The sequence below is a fragment of the Cnephaeus nilssonii genome, assembly GCF_951640355.1.
Source record: "Cnephaeus nilssonii genome assembly, chromosome: 10".
In the NCBI taxonomy this organism is placed as follows: Eukaryota; Metazoa; Chordata; class Mammalia; order Chiroptera; family Vespertilionidae; genus Cnephaeus; species Cnephaeus nilssonii.
The window spans coordinates 18,729,485-18,751,584 of NC_137081.1; the positions used below are offsets into that span (position 1 = coordinate 18,729,485).

Below are 22,100 nucleotides of genomic sequence, written 5' to 3' on the forward strand. Positions count from 1 at the left end.
TCCAGCAATCCAGTTCTGACCATTGAGATGGGAAGACTATTCTTCTGGCTTAACTTAGAGGGGAGTTTCCTTTGCTCTTATAAAGGTATAGGCGTTGTTCCAGAGATGGGGAGGGTGCTGTGTGAGGTCTGGAGCTGCTGCAGCCACCTTATGCCCATGCCAGGGCCCCATGAAAACAAGGACCAACATACTGAAAAAGAACATGGACAAAAGATGGCATGAACCACTGTCATGGGTGATACTGAAAGGAATTTTTGGGGGTGAAATAGGCAGGTTTAGGAAATCTTAGGAATTAAGGGGTCCATGGAAAAAGCACAGGCTACAGAACTGCAAAGGGTACATTTCCATAAGATAAGGGAGCTGAGAGTAGCAAAAGGCACACATTTACAGAATAAAGGGAAGGAAGCCCCTCATTCAAAGAGGGAGGGAGAAAAGCCCAGAGGGAATAGGGGAACAATAAGGGAGAAGAAGGAGGGAACCTCAAGTACTTCACCTCAGGAGTTGCTACAGTGACCAAATCAAAGGGGGATAGTGACCAATCAGAGGGGATATAAGGCACAAAAAACTGCAGCCTTTATAAACCATGGAAAAAGGCACTCGGTGGGACTCTTCCCCACTCCCCACGTGGGAGTCTGTACTTGTTTCTCAATAAATTTCCACCTTTGCTATACCATCTTTCATCCGAGGTTTCATTCTTCAACTCCACCGGACAAAGAGCCCAGGAACCATCCTGCCCAGGGGAACATTGCATGTTCCAGTCCAAATTTCCCATATCAATATGGCAAACATGGAACATTGCAAAGGGTGACATGTGGTTGGTTCAAGAACCAGAAGGAAGGAAATCCACCAACTTTCAGAGCAATGGTAGCAGGAGTCAGGCCTCTCAGCGCCAGAGCCAGATTGGTGGGAAGAGCAACATGCAAAGCGAGAAAGCAGGGAACAGATGAGCACAGTGAAGTGTCAAGGGAACAGTTAAGATCAGAACTGGCTGCAGAGCTTCCGTGTAGAAATAATCCAGGGGCAGAAGATAGGAGCACAGCAGCACAGGGAAGGGATAAGAGACAGCTACTCGGAGCCCTGAGGGCATCGCTAGGACCACGCCCGTCCAGGCAGCCCAGCAATCTGGAGAGGATTTAGTGAAAAGGGAATGATTTTGTTGTTGTTAGAATAAGATACTTTATTTCATGTCTGGGTAGTACAAATGGTAGTAGCTTTATTATATTTCTTTAAAGTATATATAAGTTTTCATATGCTGTTTCACACACATTTTTTAAAAAATATTTTATTAAATTTTTACAGAGAGGAAGGGAGAGGGATAGAGAGTCAGAAACATCAATGAGAGAGAAACATAGAAACATCGATCAGCTGCCTCCTGCACACTCCCCACTAGGGATGTGCCCGCAACCAAGGTACATGCCCTTGACCAGAATCGAACCTGGGACCCTTCAGTCCGCAGGCTGACGCTCTATCCACCGAGCCAAACCGGTTAGGGCTTCACACACACTTTTTAAAAACTTTCAGAAATGATTCATATACACACACACACACCCAAATTTTTTTTTAAAGAAAAATTTCAAGAACTGCCTAGACAACCTCAAGTGGCATCACACTGAAACCCTGCATGCTACACAGTAGCAAAATCTGGGGACACTTAGTGAATGGGCAGGTTACTTCCTACTCAGTTAGTAGCAAGCTAAATTCTATCAGCTCAAACTTAGAAATAACTGAGGCTGTAGGGGGACAGGATGCATGGTGAGTTGTGATAAAGCAGTGGGGTAAAACAACAGGGTGTCTGAGAGAAAGCCAAGGGACAAAGACAGAAGCCGCAGAATATTCATCTTAGAAAAGAATAATGAAATTGTCATGCAATTTAAGTAGAATAATTCAACTAGAAAAAAAACTTTTAGCAACAAAACATGATTTAAATAAAACACTAGATAAACTATAAAAATTATAGTCCCATAAAGCTAATAGGAAATACTCTATTAGAAACACAATTTGACTAGATTATTTTACATGATTCTCAATGAAAAAGGAAGAAGTATTCTCTGTCCCCGTTTATTGAAAAATGAATACATACATTATTTTTATTAGCCAATGTATTACACCTGAGTAATATGTCAGAAAGTGCTTTATTGTTTGACAGTCCAATACTGCTTTAAGAAGCTACATGTATTTGGGGGGAAACTATCAGCAAACCATAACAGCAATTTTTCAATTTCAAAGATAAACTTATTACTATTAATACTTAATACGATTTCACAGGTTAAAATGCAATCTATTTAGTGACTATTTAACAAAAATGTTATTCTAATAAGGGCCAGTGAATAACATTCTTAGAGAATTTGACCAGTATAAGGTACAAGGTAGTTACGTGCCTAAATACCAAGGCTTCAGGTATCTCAATAAATAGAGTCTTACACATGAGTCAGAGTTTTTTATAACACAAAATCAGCCTGGGCTAGCATTGCTCAGTGGTTAGAATGTCGACCTTTGCACCTAAGGGTCACGGGTTCAATTTCCAGTCAAGGGCACATACCTTGGCTGAGGGTTCACTCCCTGCCCCAGGTTAGGGTGCGTGCAGGAGCCCTAACTCTCTCTCTTTCTCTCTCTCTCTCTCTCTCTCTCTCTCTCTCTCTCTCTCTCTCTCATCAGTGTTTCTTTCTCTGTCTCTTTCTCCTTTCGTTCCACCCTTGCACTGTCTCTCTGAAAAGCAATGGAAAAAAATATTTGTATTCCCAGATATGTACTATCCGAATTACCTACATTAGTGGTTCTCAATATTTTTTCAGCTTTGACATATGTAATGGACACTATTCATGTGTTCTCATTCCCATGGTTATGTAGACTTTCATGAAACAAAGAATAGCCAGGACCTAAGCAAACAGTCCCACGGATATAATGTAGAATTAAGATTTTCATTCACAGACTCTTTTCCCTTACTTTCTTCCTTATTATAAATTTAACCTTTTGGTAACAAATTTTTAAAAATAATTAGAATTGCAATTGACTAGGATTTAAGTGATTCATAATCGCTCACATATTATCAGTACATTAATAACAATTGAATTCCAATGACAAGGCTGTGAATTAGGTACAATTTCCACCCAGCTAATGAATAACAACTCAACCCTTTTTCTCCCATACCAGAAAGTAGGTGAGAGAGATAGCCTTGGGTCAACCTTAATTTTTAACAAAAGTTAGCTCATTTATAAACTTTAGTATTCATGTTAATAACAAATGACCTATGCCTGGGTTCACAAACCATTTTACTGCAGATATATAAGCGTAGCTTGACATTTTGAGGATTGCTAGCCTGCTAAATGTAAACTAATGTGTGTTTGCAAAGAAAAAAATTCAATTTCATATGTTTGTTCCTTCAGTGGAAAATAAAAGTGTTCAGCATAGTAACTCTGGATCATTATAGAACACAAATTTGGAGAGCGGGGTCAGAGCATATTAATAATTTTTATTATTTTCTGTCTCCCAAAGTCACTGCATTCATTCTACCTATGAACCACAGTTTAATGAAAATAGGAAATGTTATTATAAAAGAAACTGCATAAGAAAACACATTCATCACACAGATCCTATGCAGATTTTAGAAATCTCATTATAATCTTAATATGCAATTTCTATTGTTCTTGGTGCCTGGTGATACTCAGTGGGGGGGGGGGGGAGGGGCAGCAGGTAAGACGTGGCTTAAAGGATTTAGGACTTCAAGTTGATAGTCAAGCTTAGTGTAAGTCCGCTGTGGCAGGAGGCAATCAAAAAGTCTCCCACATTCATTATTAGAAATGTAATATTTGGAATGAGTTCTGTTCCATCACTCAGCCTCTCTCTGGATGGATGCAGGCTGTTTGGACCTGACCTTGAGTGGGACATGGACAAACAGGAGAGAATTCAGAGTGACTGTGATGGTGAGGGGGGTCTGATATCCTCTTGTAAAAACAAACAAACAAACAAAAAAACTGCTTGGGACTTTATGCTAAGTGAGATAAGCCAGACACAAAAAGACAAAAATTGTATGATTCCACTTAAAGGAGGTACTTAAAGAGTATCAACTTCATCAAGACAGAAAGTAGAGTTTGCCAGGGGCTTGTGGGAAGGGGAATGAGAAGGTGATGTTTAACTGGTACAGAGCTTCAGTGAAGAGTTTTGGAGATTGTACAGTAATGTGAATGGACTTAACATAAGTGAACTACCCACTTAAAATGATGAAGATGATAACTTTTATGTGATGTGCATTTTACCATAATTACAAACTTAAAATGTGCTGGGGAAAAAGAAGATCGTTTAATCAGAAAAAAAGAAAGACGCGTGGGCAGCATAGAGAAGGAGGGCACAGCTGTTAATGAAGAGTCACTACATGGAAAAGAAACTGATTTTTCTGACCCTAAGGAAAAACTAGCACCACCTAGTATTAGCTACTGGGCTACACATTTTAGCTCCACATAAATAAGAATAATTTAATAGTCAGAACGCAAGACACTCTGATGCTCCTGTGGTCCACGATCATAGTTGCCCTGGATAATTCATGCCCAGGAGCCAGGCGGTGGCAGGACAGGTGTGGCGTAGTGGGAGAGAGCATTGGGAAGGCAGCCAGAAGACCTAAGCGTAACCCACCTGTCACTTCTCAGATGAGTTACTATCTCTACCTTAGTCGTATTGGTAAATGAAGGGCTTGAACCTCAGAGGGAAGGAGGGGGAGGGAGGGTGGGTGGGAAGAGATCAAAGAACTCATATGCTTATATACATAACCAATGGAAGTGGTGAAGGCCTGGGGCAGGCAGTGGGGGTGGGCTAGAAGGGGTCAATGGAGGGCGAGGGGGAAGGGGGCATATGTAATATTTTCAACACTAAAGATTTATTTATTTTTTTTTAAAAAAAGGACTTCCAAGTTAAATAGCAACTGAGGTGTGTACTTAACTCCACACAGACTTCTATTCAAATAATCAAAAGAAGAAAAAAATTGTATAACTATTTCAGAAACCAGAAAATATTTGGCAGATATCCTACACCTGGGTTAGAGGGAAAGCAGACACCAAGATGCTACCTGCTGTAGCTCTTACCAGCAAAAGAGCATCTCAAGAATAAAAGGGGTCTCCGGAGCATCACATTATCAAGATAATTAATCAATTTAATTTAGAGGAGTCAGCCAAGCTGATTTAGAGGCGTCAGACCTGAATTCATGGCTAAGCCCAGGGAGGGATGGAAAACACCACTTGGAATCACTCTGATGCTGAAGTGCGTGCCAGATCGGCTTGTCCAAGACCGTGGGCTGACTGAACACGTGCTCTCTCTCTCTCTCTCTCTCTCTCTCTCTTAAACCCCATTCAAATGACAGTGCCACAAAGACTAGATGAAGGCCTGCAGCAGATGAGCTATTTCAACATACTAGCATTTCTAGAAGAGACAAATAGATGGAAGAGTGTTGGTAAATGAGATGAAAGTGTGGAAGCTGTAGTCTAGAGTTTAAACAAAGTAGGAGTGGGTGTAGTAGAGAGCTAGTCAAGTCTCCAGACTTAATACAAAGAGCAGGTCAGACAAAGGACATGAGGGAGAGGGGAGGCAGAAACTAGGATAATTGATCATAGGTCTGTGTATGCCACAGAAAAGGTGATTCGCTTCCCACTCTGCCCCCACATCCCCACCCTTCCATGTAGAGTCTAGGTAGCCAGCATTTATATCCAAGCAGAGGTCATGTCTAGATTTCTATTTTTATTTTTTTTAGATCTTAGAATAGGACAGCTAGTCAGTGCGGTGTGCCCTTGAGTATATAGCCCTTCTGATTCTGACCCCTGGCAATAATTGTTTGCTCCCTCAACACTCACTCCGGGAAAAAACAAACAAACCTGGTGTTACTAACTCTGCCCATGTCCATAGAGCTCCCACCCATCAGTCTCCCTTTTCAGAATGCGATTCAATATCAGAAGTCCCCAAAAGTTGGAAAAATCTATAACATTAGAGATAAAAATCAAGATAAACACCCTCAGATGAATCAAAAGCTATTTTGTGTCCTCAAAGATATTCAAGGGAATAGTGCATAGAAAACAAGAACAAAATTAGAATGAGTCTTTTAAGTATTAGCTTTTTAGTAATAAAACTGAAAGGAAATGTTTTATTAAAATTATAAAGTCAGAAACATTCTCAAGGGTTCCAAATTTATGTATTTTTCTCTCATCATCGGTTTAAAAATCCTACAATTTCTAAGAAATACTCATAGATCTAGATAAACCTATTTCCATGTTAATTTTAAGTAAATCTGATACCACTGTAGAAAACATCAAGAAAAAAACTAAGAACATATATTTATATTATATAGAGAACAAGAACACCTAAAATTTAATATGTTTTTGAAATAAAGTTTTCAATAGATAAGATGGAAATGCAAGAAAATTTCCCAGAAGGTAGACTAAAAGGTATAAAAATTTTCAGGAAAACAAAAAATAAAGAAAGAAAGAATATACCCAGAAGTTCTAACTTGGACTGGTAGGCATATCAAGAAGAAGATAAAAAAGAGTACATGCGGGAAGCCACCACTTTCCCGATACTGACAGAAGAGTGCACCAAGGAACGCAGAAGGCCTTCTGATGGACCTTGGATGATTAGCAGGGCTAATACCATGCTCCATTGTTATGTTGAGATAGGGGTGGCTCGAAGCAATTTCATGACCTAATAGCCTCAAAGTAAATGTTTACTGAACCTTACTGATCTTTATTGACCTTAGAGATGGTCTGTCTGCTACCTGTTTGCCATGCTTTACTGAGGGCAAGATATGTATCTAAAACTAAACAAAAAGTGGATAAGGCCAGGTTTCAGTGTGCCTCTCCTAGAGAGAGGTCTCCATCTGGCCTCTCTTGCCTTCTAAATTCATATTTCTTGTCTAGTGTTTTCATTTGTGCGTCGGCCCCTCCTTCAGATCCCACCGTAAACGGTTGCGGCAAATACAGAAAATATATTTTGGCTGCTAGTTTTAAAAATACTTATCTGTATAACGTCATACTCAGAGATTCTGATTCAGAAGGTCAAGGATCAGACCCTGGTAACTATAATGCTATAATTGCCTCAGATCATTTTGACTTTAGTGTTATGTGCTAAAGAAAGCTATTACTATTTAGAATTATTGTCACTTGATAAACTGTAAAGGCTAATGAGTACTCTTCCCAAAAGCACTTCTCCCATCCTTTATTCTTAAATGCTATGAAGTTATACCTATGGAGAAACATAAAAGCCTGTATTTCACCTCAAGGCTGAGCACACATGGTCCAATATCTTGCAGTCTTTATGCTTAGTTTTTTTAACAAAGATCTCCTTGCAAAAGAACAGGACTTTAGGAATACTTATTAGAGAAGATGCAAAGTTACAAGAAAAGGGAAAGACAGGAGAAAGTGGTCCCTCTTAGTGCTGTAAGACACATCCCTCCCATTACAAGTAACCCACATCTCTGAAGGACCCTTGATTGTCTGCTTGACCTACAAGGAGGAATTAGGCCCTTTCAAGTTTACAAAATGTTTTCAAGACCAAAATTTAGCCCAGCCCATGTGGCTAAGTGGTTGAGTGTCGACCTATGAACCAGGTCAGGGTACGTACCTGGGTTGTGGGCTTGATCCCCAGTGAGAGTGGTGCAGGAAGCAGTGTAAAAATCTCAGTAAGACTTTTCTTCTGGAAGTTATTTTGAGTACTTTAAGGAGAATGACACTTACTGATAAGATGCTTTCCTTCAATAATAAAAAAGAAAATCACTTAGCTTCTGGTAATGTCATTTTATTGTCCTATTGAATTGACCTTTGATTTCTAATACTTTTCAGAAAATATTTCCTGTAGCTTAGCAAGTTTATAAGTTCAGAGCCAAATTTCAATTGAATATATTTTTACTCCCTGTCAAGCTCAGACTACATATATTTTTTAGATTCCTCTCATGTGTTACTTTGTGAATTTAATAGTCTATGCCATTAAAGTCCCCCTTTCTAATTCTTGAAGGTGATACTGAATCTATGCATGACTGAGAATCTAATGTAAAGATTAATCTTGATTGCAATTTATGATTCTCCTACACTACTGAATGTAATTATGAGGAATAGCTCAGGAAAATATTTTTTATATACTATGAGCTTTAAAAAAATTAGAGGTCTTAGGAATAAAACATTTTCATCTAAAATATCTTCTTAAAAATATAAATAAACTCTTTCAAGAAATAACTGGCTACCTTAAAGTAATATGAGGAAGGATGATAAATAATTCATATTATCCAAACTACATAATAGTTGTATCTGGTGTACAATAAAGGAATTACATAATTTTAAGAGTGTAAGGTATTTTGTAATGATATCATTGATTTTATTTACCTTTGATTACATGGAATATAAAATATTTCAATTTTAAATTGGTTAATATTTTGACAATATTTCTATTGCAGATCTTTATCTTGGAACTAGAGAGCTCTGGGAGGTGCTGCCCATTTAAAATATCAGAGCTATGTGATGTCAAAAACTCTTCCCATTTCTCTGACAGCCCATCACTTCATCTGCCTTGATCAAGTACATATATTGGCTATTTTTTCCCCTTGATGGAATAAGCCCTGAGTTTAGAAAGGCGAGCTTGGTGTCCTAAGCCTCCTAAAGTATAACTCCTTGTATCAGTGGAGGTCCTAACAATTTACACATCCCTTCTTACTTGATGCTCAAAGCAACCCCATGGGAAAGTCAAAGATTATTACTTTTTGATTCAGGCAAGAAAACGAGACCCTCACTGAAAGGCCTTGCCCAGGTTGGCAGTTGGTAAATGGTCCAGTGGAAGCCAAGCAAAGCAGAACTTCAACTCCTTGTCTCTTGGGCTTGCTACTACATCAGGCTGCTCCAGACCACGCAACCGGGTTTAACCTGAGGGATTTATTGAAGTACCTACAACCACTGACTTAACAGGGAAAGTGTAAATTTATTTTATGTTGCGCTAGAAATTTCAGAATATTGTAAAGGACAGGGACATAAAGTATGGTTATTGTCCAAAAGAGCCTCTTCAAAACAGTATCAGAAGAACATATATTTCCTTCCTGATGTCCTCTGACTCCCATCTGCTTAGTTTACTCAGATAAAATAAATATTTTACTACCGCCTCTTCTGAAAATCCAATATTGCCACAGAAGAGCAAAATGCAAGCTACTCTGCCTCATGAATCAAAACTATTGCTAAATCCTGATTTCATAGTCGCCATTATTGGCAATAGTATACAAACCAAAGGAAACTTTATTTTTTAAAAAATAAATAAATAATGGTTTCTGCCCTGATCACTGTAGCTCAGTTGGTTGAGCGTCATCCCATGCACCTGGAGGTCATCAGTTCGATTCCTGGTCAAGGCACATTCCGGGGTTGCTAGCTCAACCCCCAGCAGGGGGCATGCAGGAGGTAGCCGATTGATGTTCCTCTCTCCCTCTCCTTTCCCCTCTCTCTCTCTAAGTCAATTAAAAAAAAATAAATACAAGAAAAATAAATGGTTTCAATGCTATGTTCTTAATATATAAAACAAAATATCATTTGACAAAATGTTATATTTGAACCATTTCAGAAACCCTTGGATTTGTTCTGATAGAGATGAAAATGCTTGACATGTTAAGGCTTGGATATGAGTGGGTGCTCTGATCTAAGAGTTGCTTTGCAGTCACAGATCTTATTATCAGGAGATGGTGATTCAATTTAATCAAGCCTTGACTTTTATGTGGCAGAAATATGTAGCAAAGCTCCAAGAAATTGAGAAACCTTGTACTGGCCTAATCATGCCTAGCAGTGATTTGGAATTCGTTAGGTAAAGCAGAATCCTTCAAGCCACAGAGAGTACATCTACATAAATATCGGGCGCTCCGGTCCCATTGCATCAGCTCTTCTCATTACAAAAGCAAAACCCAGCGGCGGAAGCCAGCAAACTCCATCAAGGCCACGATGAATCCAGCCCCACTCTTAACTGTGGGACACAAATGTGCCTGTCTAAAAATTCTGCACTGTTGTTCTCAAAGACAGTTCAGCACTCAAATGTATCTCCAAAATTTTAATGTTCCTTTTGTGCTAGATGGGACCAATTTTGCCTCTTTTCTGCATTCTTTGGTTACTAGTCCATTTTACCTAAAAATGCAAGAATATTCTCTAAGGTGGCCTATTTTATGAAAGGGTAAAAATAAATTCTATCAGATCAAAGGCAAAGAAAAAATGCATATAGGCCACTCTCCTCTCTCAAATGTGGGCATATTAAAATTGCATTACCTTCATATTTTAAGGCAGATAGGAGAAAATCATAGTTATCTTCTTTAGCTGGGCCATTTTCCAGCATTATAAGAAATTCACCACGAGCAGTGAACTTAGACAGTATTCTTTGTGGGTTGTATTTCTATCTGTTTCGTCTATTTTGCATTGGAACTCTTGAAGATTCTTTTATTTTACTCATTAGCTACATGGCTGAAAAGAAGTATGGACCTACTTTGTATGGGGAGGTGGCAAAGTTACACTCAGAGGTTGATTTTGTCTCTGCCAGCCAGTTATTTAACACAGGTTTGCTGTGGGGAATTATAATAATTTTAGAAGCCAATAGCATACAGGATAACATCTCTTAATAAGCTCAATTAAGAAGTAATGTACTCCAAACAAGTGACAGATTAATCACACCATTGTTGCAGGCCAGGGGAGAGGAAAGAAATAAAGCCCAAATTTAATTGGAGGTATATCTTTTATGAGTTTGGTTTCTCTGGAGAGGTGGCTTAACCAACCGGGAGGTGACTTCCAGCTGCCAGCGCAAAAAAATGAAAAGTCCCTGTTGTTTGAGGGCATTGGCGGGCACCAGAGGCACCTGTGCTGCAGGAGAGGCGAGGCTGCTCTGAGGGTCATCGCTCCAGGGACCAGAGCCCTTCTTAGCACCACTGCCGACCATCTCCTCAGCCACAGCAGGAGCGAGGGTCTCAGGATCTTTGGAGAACTATGTAGGTCAGCCAAGTGTGCCTGCCCCAGACGGAGTCTCTCGAACAGTCCTCACAAACTCTCTGCTCTCAGAGTCTGAATGTTCCTTGCCACTTTCTTCTCCACATGTTCTCATCAGGAAGACCTGGCGGGGCGGGGCCCCTCAGCAGCTGGGCTGCTGACTGCTTGTCAAGGAAGGATGGCTGCTACTTCATTTTTATCTCCAAACAGCTTTACTTCTAGAAACAACGGTCGGTCATGAACAAGTGAATTTGAAATCCTGTTACACCAAGACACAAGTCCCTTTTGGTGGCCAGAATGCCCACACGCACCCTGTGCAGCTCATCACGGAGCTCTTGTCTTCAGGAGCAAAGACAGTGCCATCAGCCCATTCCCTCTGAAGGGAATGTTTCATGGTTTTGGTTTGCATTTCCCCTGGGAGTGGGGACGGGGTGAGAAAAACTCACATTCATTACTGTCTGGACGACAATCATTCATGAGGTTGGCCAAGGACAGAGGATAAGGAAGCAGGTAGTGAATCCTCATGGAGTTCCAGCCCAATATATAGAGGCTTTTTGTCATCACTCTACCTAGGCAATAAAGGTAACTTCTTAAGGCCTAAACAGGAATATATATATAAACATAGAGACATATGTGTTTGTGTGTGCATGTTTGTATATATTTGCATGTCATTCTTTTGCAAGCTCACTTTTCCTGTCTTAATGTATGTAGCAGGAACATCTCATTCTCTCCCAACTGAGTCCCTCCAGCCTCAGCAGCTGCCCTGCTGGTGTGCTGCTGGCCACAGCTGCTGCTCCAATTCCTCCCTAGTTTTGTGGCAGTTTGTCATTTCTGCTACTGCTTCTGGAACATACTACACACGTGTAATTACCATGTACAAACCCACATGCACACACACATACAGAGTATGCTGGCTGGCCCCTGCTTCCTCACCAACAGCTCCATTTTTGTTGTGGTTAGAGTCAACACCATGCAGATGGACTGGTCGTGTGACTTTCTGGCCAATGAGACATAAGCAGATTTGGGGTGTGGCTGAGAGATCTGGGCATTTGCACTCTTTTCTTCTTTTAATTTAAAATGCAGACATGGTGTCCAGAGCTGAAACACCTGTAACAATGCTGCAAGGTTGGGACTAGGACCTACTTGCCCTAGATTTCATGTTACATAAGACAAATATCATTAATTCCCTATCTGCACTGCTGTTCAGATCCATGTGGCTGATCTATTGCTCAGACTGGCCCTCTGTACTGATTACTCGATTATGTCAAACACATTATATTTCATTTTCATGACCCCTCAATACATTATTGTCCCCGTTTTACAGACAAGGAAAGAAACTGGCAGACACAGAGTTACCTGCCCCAATCACTCAAGTTAACTTTTATACCTTAAAGTTAGCCCATTACTCACCACTGTGGTCTGTGGCCTCTCTAACACTGCTTTTCAGAGTTCATTCTCTTTAGACTTGTTGCTGCAATCAGCTGGGGGGCTGGTTCCTCACGCCAAAGCCTTTTCTGGAGTCATGTCTGGGCTCAGAGATATTGTGGAGGCTGAGGTTCAGGCTCTTGAATCAGACTGAGCTCCACTCTCAGCAGAACTAAAATGAAGTTTTTGGTCAAGCCCCTTAAACACTCAGAACCCAGCACCGAGGACATGAAGGCCTGGAGAGAATCCAAGAACCCCGTGTAACATTTTTTTCCTCTTGGATGACAAGCTAGAAAACAACTGGAGAGCCTCTAAGCTCAGAACTTGAAACTGAATGCCACTGAACGGTGAACGAGGGGCAAACACACAGAGCAAAGCAGGAGAATGGTGACACCCAGGGGAATGGAGATTCGGCGGAAGTAAAAAACAAAGGTACACCAACGACAATGCAAGCAGGCTTCTGTTCAAGACTCAGGACAAAGATGAGGCAGAGGCCTCTCCTTAAGGAAAAACATTGACAACATCTGCTGACGGAACGGGCGAGAAGAAAACACCCAAGCATAAGTGGAGAAAATGGGGAAATCTGATCAGGAGGGGAAAGCTCTGAGCTCCAATTCTGCTGCCTTTCAGCTTATGTGTGACGTAACCTTTTTAAACAAGCAGTAAGCTGCTTTTAGTGATCCTGATGCTCACCTCCAAATGGAAATGATTTATGAAGGAATAAAGTTTTGGAAAAGGTTCAGAACAAGAGAAGGAAATGGCTCAGGCTCAAGTTTCTAATTCGCAATTTCCGGACACTCAGCTCATGCTGACAATTTTAGTAGGAAGGAGCCCATCAGGGGCATGTTCAGTTCTTAAATTCCTCTTTTTTATTCTATGAATTCATTTCCTTCCAAAGTTATTATGTAATATCTAACATATTCCCCAGCGATAACCACCTGGATATATTTCTAGAGATTATTTACTACCCGAAGCAAGCTCGGTGGTTTATTGCCCCCAACTCCCTCAATGCACAAAGAGAAAACTGGATGACTATTTTCTTATAGATGAAAAGCCACAAACCCTACAAACTCATCTTCTAGTGAAGAGGTTTGGCTTACCTACCAATTCTTAAGAAATTATAGTGTAACTTAAAAAGACATAAAGCAATTCTCACACACACTTCAGATGTACACACACTTCAAACGCACACTTCAATGTGCCAATTCTTTCTCCCCATTTCCGCAGCTGCAGGAAATCGACTGGCTTTCTACTGGATGTTCCACCCCCAAAATTTCCAACGGGTCACCATCCATTGTCCTTATCTTTTTGTATTATCAAATGGTGGCTCCTTCCTCCTCTTCTTTTAATATATTTTTATTGATTTCTGAGGGAGAGGGAGAGATAGAAACATCAATGATGAAAGAGAATCATGGATCAGCTGCCTCCTGTATGCCCCCTACTAGAGATTGAGCCCGCAATCCAGGCATGTGCTCTGACCAGGAATCAAACAGGTGACCTCCTGGTTCATAGATTGATGTTCAACCACTGAGCCACACCAGCCAGGCTGATAGCTCCTTCTTTAATGATGGCTTTTTAAAACCCTCATCACCTCCCTACCTCTACGTGACTTTCATCTGCATTTTAGCAGATCTCCTGTGAGTATTGCCTTTACTTTTAGGTTACACAGTTTCTTAATATCTATAGTGCTACCTAAAAAAAAAAAAAAAAAAAAAAGTGCCTTCCCAGAAAACACTAGAAAGGCTTCCTGCTAAAATAATTAACCATGAATGCACTCATATTATATTAAAAACAACCCTGGCTTCTCATGACTACATCTGAATTTATAAAAAAAAACAAAAACCACTTGAATATTTAAAAGATGCAGTAGATAAATCTGGATATCTTTACTGTTTAAATTGTCTTGAGATCAAATTTGCTAATTTAGCAAATCCAACACTGAGAACAAAAAACTCATTTCCTATTCATGGCTTAAGCAGGCTGCATTTCCTATTTCTGACTTGACTTCCTAATTAAAGAAAAAAAAAACAACCTTCTAACAAACTATTGATGGAATGTCATTCTTTTCTGCAAAACACTGAAATCATCACTCAAGGGGAATCAGAAAATGGTTAGTGAGAATAATGGGAAATAGTAATTCATCTGGTCCTAAGAATGAGTTGTAGATATCTTTTCAGAACTAACCTGATTAGGTCCAGAGCCAACACTAGCTGGGTCTTGTGCCCAGCGAGTCATGTGTGGCGAGGTAGCCTCCTCGAAGTGTGTCCTAACCTAGTTGCAGGGGCTGCCGTGCCAAGAACAACAGCTGTGCCACCACGGGCTTACCTGTGTGGCTCTCATACAGTGTCAGCCCCTCCAAGGCTGTAGCCGTCTTGCTCACCTTAGTTGCTCCAGGTGAACAACAAGGCAGGATATCCAGTGGTTTCCCAGTAAGTAGCTCATGAATCAATGTACAAATCAGTAAGTGAATCAGTACCAGGCTCTTGTTCAACCTCTTTTGAAAATGTAAAGCTAGATACATATTTTTTAAAGGAAGAAGGTAAAATGCATATGTCTAATTGCTAGTGAATCTTTGCATAGCCCTTTATAAATAAGAGGGTACATCCTAGAAAAGTCTATTGCCTTTTTCATAAGAAGGCTTAGCAATTCTGTCACATACGTGGAAAAGAAAGGTCAATCGAAATCTCCAGACTTGGTTTACGTTTCAGAACGTCTGAATTCCCTTTTAAAAGTAATTAAACGTTATATTTGTTAATCACCATTCCACAACCCAGAAAAATGATCTGAATTTACCGCCAGGTGTCTGGACTTCAGCAGATGACTTTAAGGCATATCAATCACCATATTCTATAGCAAATGCCTTAGCTTTAGAAATGTGTGTCTTGGGCAATCAGACAGAAAACATACATAATACATGGTTACATTTAGTCAAACACGCACACACACTGCATTGCAATGGGCACCTAAATCAGAAATAAATGGTACCAGAGCAGTGACTTACAACTGTGGGAAGTGCAGGCATAAAAATCACCTAGAGAACTTTTAAAAATTATATTCCTCCATCCTATTCTCGCTCCGTCTTTGTCTCCACCAAAAGGCGATTCCTTTATCCCTCTTTTTTCTGGTTAGTTTCAAACCCCTAAGAGCTGGAATGTTTTCAACCTTATATGTAGTCTCATCAACTCATGAAAATCATAGCAATCAATTAAGGCTCATTTTATAATTTTTATATTTTAAGCATAACTATACATCTTAATCTAAATGTATATGGTGTGCAGTGCATTTTGTAGAAATGGTAATGACAGAAGGTGACAGCATTACATTTAAAAAAAAATCTTCCACTCCCCTCAGGACCAAAATTTATTACTATAAACATACTAGAGGCCCGGTGCACAAAATTCATGCACTGGGGCAGGGGGGGAGGGGTCCCTCTCACAGTCCAGGACCCCTTGGGGGATATCAGGCCAAAACTGGCAGTCAGACACCCCTCTCACAGTCCAGGATCCCTCTCACAGTCTGGGACCCCTTGCTCCTTACCACCTGCCCACTCGCTGCTCCTTACCTCTCGGCTTGCTGTTCCTTAGCGCTGCTGCAGAGGCAGGAGGCTCCTGCCACCACCACCACCACTGCGCTCACCAGCCATGAGCCCGGCTTCTGGCTGAGCAGTGCTCCCCCTGTAGTAGCACACTGACCACCAGGGGGCAGCTCCTGCATTGAGCGTCTGCCCCCTGCAGGTCAGTGCACATCATAGCGAATGGTTGTTCCGCCATTCAGTCGGTTTGCTTATTAGGGTTTTATTATATAGGAATATAAGTATGTTTATATAGCTTTATCTAGAATAGAAATAATCCAAATATTCAACAGCAGGGATTTGGTTAAACAAACTATAACATATGTTGTTGATAGATAGGATGCAACTATTAAAAATCATGGACAAGAATATTAATTACATGGGAAAATATGGAAAGTATATTCAAGGTTTATGCCTTAGTTATAAAAGCTGTGTGTGTATGCTTAAATAAAAAATAAAAGATAAGAATGTTAATAGTTATTTTGGGCTGTGGGTTGAAAATATTTCCAAGGCCCAAGTAAATAAATAAAATGGAAGGGGACAGACAGTAAGGAGTAGTGGGGACTGCAGGGAACTGAAGCACTCGTGCCCTTTCAACAGCATTCAATGAAAAATATTAACACTATGAAGGCCAAACAAAACAATTAGTCACTTTATGATTCCTGAATTTGGGAATTATTTTCTTCCTTGTGTTTCTGTACTTAGCAAATTTTCTACAGTAATTATGTAATACTTCTGTAGCCACATTGGTACAATTCAGGAAAAGGCCTTTATATTTCATTGACAGCAAAGTATTTTAGTAATATTTTAGCCATGAAGCAAATAGGAATGATTTGGTAAATCTGTAGTATTAATAATGTACACGAGTCTCACAAACTATGGATTAAAGGTAGAAAAGACCAGCCTCCCTTTTTAAGAAATATGTCAAGTAAGGTTATTCCAAGGTCATACAGCAGAGGGGCTGAGGTGACTGAGCCCACAACCCAGGCTTGTGACACAATGCTGATGAAAGTCTGGCCAGTCCTTCCTAAGGTGGGTTTCTAAGCAGTCTTGGTATCCAAAGTAAGTGCCTCCAAACAAAATCATAGCTGAATGGACAGGATAGCTACTGATGGGGAAACTTCACTCATAAGTGGGGAGAAAAATCAAAGGTGAATAGTGTAGTGCCTTTCCCACTTCTCTCACAGACCCATTCTTATAGAAACTTCCAGGTATCAATTAAAAAGCATTAGTGTTTCAAAAGATAAGTGTTTATTAGCTGAAAGATTTCCTCACAAGTCTTACTGAGTCTCATTCTCCAGGAGTAGAATAAACCACCTCTAAGAAGATACAGAAACACAAATAACTTTTAATAATTTAAGGTAAATAAAAGGATGCTTGAATCTATGATTAGAAATAAAAATAATTACAAGTATATCTATGCAGAAAGTACAAGTTTCAAGAGTCTGACATCAATCCACTGCCATCAAAATAAGTATTTAAAGAAAGCAAAAATAAAACTGCTGAATAGTGGGGGGAAAAATACGACAAAGAGCGAGGAGGACAGACCAAGAAAAGGAATAAAGAAAAGTGAGCAACATCCCCAAAGGGGTTTTTACAAACAGGGATTCAGATCAGAGGAACAGACACACACCTGTCCAGGAATGCGACCAATGAGCTAATAGAAAATGATGAAAAGTCAGTTATAAATCAAAAATGACAACCCAAATCCCAAAGCATCTTAAATTCTTCCATCCAGACATTATCTAACCCTCAGCTTTGTTTGGTGCTGTGGTGTTCATCATTCTCCATTAGAATGAAATGCAGGACAAACACATTACTGGTTGGAGTTTCAGAGCTAATTCACCCTTGAAGGTCAGGATTAGCAGTACATTACTGTATTCACATAATATATTTCTTGATATCGAAAAGTAACATGTCTAAGAAGAAACTAAAGTAAAATTTATTTTGAATAATCTAGACTCTTCAACTTTAAAATAAATGAATCTTAAAATGTCCATTAACTTCAGGCTCTCAGTATTCCAGTCCAGTGGTCATCCAACTGTCCCTTTGGCCCAGGAGTGACCAAGCTGACAGGTGTCACAGTATCTTCCTTCCATGTCCTTAGAGTTTTAAGAACATTTAATTTGTAGGAAGACTTCTTAAAACATGTCTTTAAATGACCTAATGTACCTTGCAGATCCACAAACGAGAACACTCAGACTGGAGTAACCTCCCAGGTCTCCCCATTCTCAGGTGGCCTCCTGTCCACTACTCCGCAGCCTTGACTATTTTGCTATTGTGAGTAAGTTCTTCCCACTCCTACCTCTAGACTTACTGTTATGGCCTTTTGTGCCATCTGGATAAAATCTGTTCTAAATAAAGTAATCCCCAACTTCTGCCTCCACAGCAACCTAAAAATTTTAAAAGTAGTAGTAGTAGTAGTAGTAGTAGTAGTAGTCGTAGAAAAAGAAAAAGAAAGGAAGGAGGGAAGGAGGGAAAGAAGGAAGAAAAGAAGGAAGGAAGGAAGGAAGGAAGGAAGGAAGGAAGGAAGGAAGGAAGGAAGGAAGGAAGGAAGGAAGGAAGGAAAGAAGGGAGGGAGGGAGGGAGGGAGGGAGGGAGGGAGGGAGGAAGGAAGGAACAACAATAACAAAAAACCTTATGAAGGAAGAAATTAAGACCTTCAAAAATTATTTTAGCAATAGGTAGAAAGGTCTACCATTTGATTGACAATTTGCTAGTCTGATGAGACATTCTAAGAAATATTGATACTAAAATATGTCGGAGAAAATGCTTGAATTATGTATTCATAGAGATAAATACAGCAGCAACAATAAGCAAGTGCATACAATAAAAATATGTGCCATGAGCCAATGCTGACTTTCATCACCAAAGAACAGCTAACGCTAAGGTTCAAATCATGATTTCCTGATAAAGAAGCAAGATAAAAATAAGGGATAAAAATGTAGCTACAGACATCCAAGAAAATTATAAGAAACTAAGTTATAAGAAACAATGTAAAATGAATACAACTGAAGAGAGGAGAAAAAGTTAACACCTACCAGGTACTGTATTTTCATAACAATAAATTATCTGACAATGTTTTGTTTACTAAAGAATGACAATTTCTGCTGGTGGCAGGCATAGATTATTTCATCAAAAAAACATTAAAAGACTGAGACATTACTGACACCATTTGTTATATCAACCAATAGTTCTGATACCCTCTCATTAATCTTTGATAGCTGACAATTTGAGTACAAAGACATGATGAATCAAAACATATATCAGGTTTAAAAAGAAAATCCTTCAATGCAATCTCAGCATCTAAATGGTAAACACAGAATAAATTCCTAATCTGACATAAGATTGTTTTTTAATTCAAGGGAAAAAAATATGAATCAGTCTACCTATTTAAAAAATGAGAATGATCAAAACAGTGAAAAGGCTGGGTCCTCACACTGTCTACATTCAATCTGAAGTGTGCCTGTGGCGTAGTACTCAGCTGTCAAGAGGGAGCAACTCAAAGGAGATCACACAATCTATAAACCAGCTGGAAGGAGCCATCCAGACTTTGCCCTGACGAACCCTCTCTGGGCGGTGACTGGACACATCCTCGTAGATGATGTACTGCGTGCAGAAGCGCTGGTCAGAATCGGGTTTGGCGTGGTAGGCGACTGTGTTGATGGTCTGAGTCACATCACTGTCGGGCTTGGGCTTTCGTCTGAGGATCTGGCCCCCAGCTGCAGTGACGAGCTTAATAAGGTTGTCCTTGGGATGGTGTTTGAAGATTCCCTCAAAATAGAAGTAGCATCCATCAAACAGCTTTGGCAACTGAAATAACAAAAGAAAAAAGCTTGTACCCTAGCTGGTTTGGCTCAGTGGGTAGAGCATTGACCTATGGACTGAAGGGTCCTGGGTTGAATTCTGGTCAAGGGCACATGCCCAGGTTGTGGGCTCCATCCCCAGTAGGGAGCATGCAGGATGCAGCTGATCAATGATTCTCTCTCATCATTAATGTTTCTATCTCTCTCTTCCTTCTTCTCCCTTCCTCTCTGAAATCAATTAAAAAAATATAAATTTAAAAGAAAAAAGCTTGTTAAAAGCAGATCAAAATATTTTAAAACACTGCATATAAATGAGGGAATTAAAAATACAGTCAGGAGCAGTTAAGCAGTTACTTAAGGAGGTGCTAAGATGTGGTGTATTTCAAGTGAACTCTCTGGGTCATAATAAAAGACTTACACATTTATAGGTTTCCTAGTTATACTTTTTTCCCTAAGACTCACTCACCATCTCAGGTACTTTTGACTCTCATCAGATTTTAGATGTGTTTTGTATAAAACAACGACACAAAAAAAAGTAAACAAAAACTGTTCATCAAATTTCTTTTGTCAAAAAATTCCTATTTGGTGGGACCTAAAAGCCCAAGGATTCCTGGGTATCTGAAATATGCTTCAGGGATACGGGCTCAAGTTAAATTATAAGGATACCATCTTTTCCATGGACTTTTATAATTCTGCCCATCTATATTCAGGTCCCTATATATTAACAGCCTAAGGCTCTAGGGCAGCTGCTCGGGAGTGCGGCTACAGGGTTTAGAGATGTATTGCATGGAGCACAATACATTATGAAGCCATGGCCAAGGATCCAATTAGCTATGAAACACACTTCTGTGTGCTTTATGAAAAAAAAAAAATTTTTTTTCAGAATTCCCTTGTATGAAAATTTTTCTTCTTCATCATTTCTAATATACATCAACAGGATAATGGAACATTATCCATTAAAACTGCAATATATGGCAATAAAGACATATGGTAACTAAATCCGAGCAGCAGCTGTAAGTCTTCTTTCAAGTTCCTTCCTGTATCTGCGACTTCACCTCAGATTCTGAAAGGTTTATGGCAACGTTCAAGATGCCAAAAACCCATTAACAGTGTGAAATTATTACCTTCTGGGTTTTACTGCTCTTCGTGATCATCTCTTAGAACCAAGTGCTTGAAATAAGTACAATTAAAATTTTAATCAGTCACCTGGACTTGTTGAAAGGGCAGGAGAAGTTTTTCCTGATGTGATAATAATATTCAGATATAAGAACAATGAAAGTAGTAGCAAAAGGAAAATACCAGCTGTTCGCGGTTGAGCCTGCTTCTCTGTGGTCCTTGAGGAATCTCATATTTCTCTTCCTGTTCGCATTGTTTGCTTTGTAGACATGCCTTCACCCCTGACAAAAAACAAGAATGAGAAATAAATTATCAAGTGAGCATGGCTTCTTTCTCATTGAAAGTAAGCAATTTACCTAAGCGATTCTTCTTCTTCATGGTTAAGTATTATTTCAAAATAAAAATAGAAATTCTACTTATGCTAAAACAAGTGTAATAAAATGGGCTTTCCATATAAAGAAAATATAAATCTTTCCTTCAGAGGACTGAGCAATGAAGTCATACTGACACTAACAAATTTGTTTCCTTTCTGAAAAACCAAAATCAATACACTACTTCATACACAAATAAAACTCTAAGTTATCAAAATGAAGGTGAATAAAAAGTCCCCTTTAGTTCAGCCCACAGCAATCTGAACTTGAATGCTATCATCCGCATGCTCATTCTCCAATCATGTCTCCTCTCCTGTTGGACTATGAGCAAAGTGCTCTGGTCCACAGCACCTGGCTCAGCTGGCCACACTACAGGGCTCCATCTCACAGTGCTTGTTACAATCAGCAATAGGCTTCTCCCAGTCACGTCTCATCTGATAATGGACTATGAGCAATCTGACAAGAAGGGAAGTGATCGGGTGGCCACACTACAGGGCTCCACAGTGCTTGATACAATCAACAACAAGCAGAGCCTGCAACGCAACATGTTTGGGATCCGACAGGTACACACTAAAGTCACCCTCTAGAGATGACTTGGTGAGCGACACCGCCTTAGAGCTGCTTCAATTGAGATGTCCCAAGATGTTGCTCAATTCATAAAAGTCAGAAGACTGAACAACTCCATACTCTGTCTCTCCAAAAGCAGAGCTTTGTCAAGAGGCTAAATATTTTCTAGACTTGGGGCTATTCATGCATATTCAAATGCAACATTAAACCTTGGCCAATCTATAACCCCTATCTTGTGATTCTTAATTTGTTAGTTTTGCCTGTGCTTTGGTGTCACTTTCCC

At 39.8% G+C, this 22,100-nt stretch overlaps 1 protein-coding gene across 1 annotated transcript in view; it reads right to left on the reverse strand.

Annotated features, from left to right (window-relative positions):
- Positions 1 to 17,156: 17,156 nt before the first annotated feature.
- BARD1 (BRCA1 associated RING domain 1) overlaps positions 17,157 to 22,100 on the reverse strand; it is a 66,481-nt gene continuing 61,537 nt past the window's right edge. Inside the window, exons 10-11 of the mRNA XM_079782629.1 lie at positions 21,063 to 21,160; positions 17,157 to 19,770 (exon numbers count right to left, since the gene is read on the reverse strand). Coding sequence (XP_079638755.1) covers positions 19,438 to 19,770; positions 21,063 to 21,160 — 431 coding nt within the window. The 3' untranslated portion in view covers positions 17,157 to 19,437. The remainder of the gene's footprint in view (positions 19,771 to 21,062; positions 21,161 to 22,100) is intronic.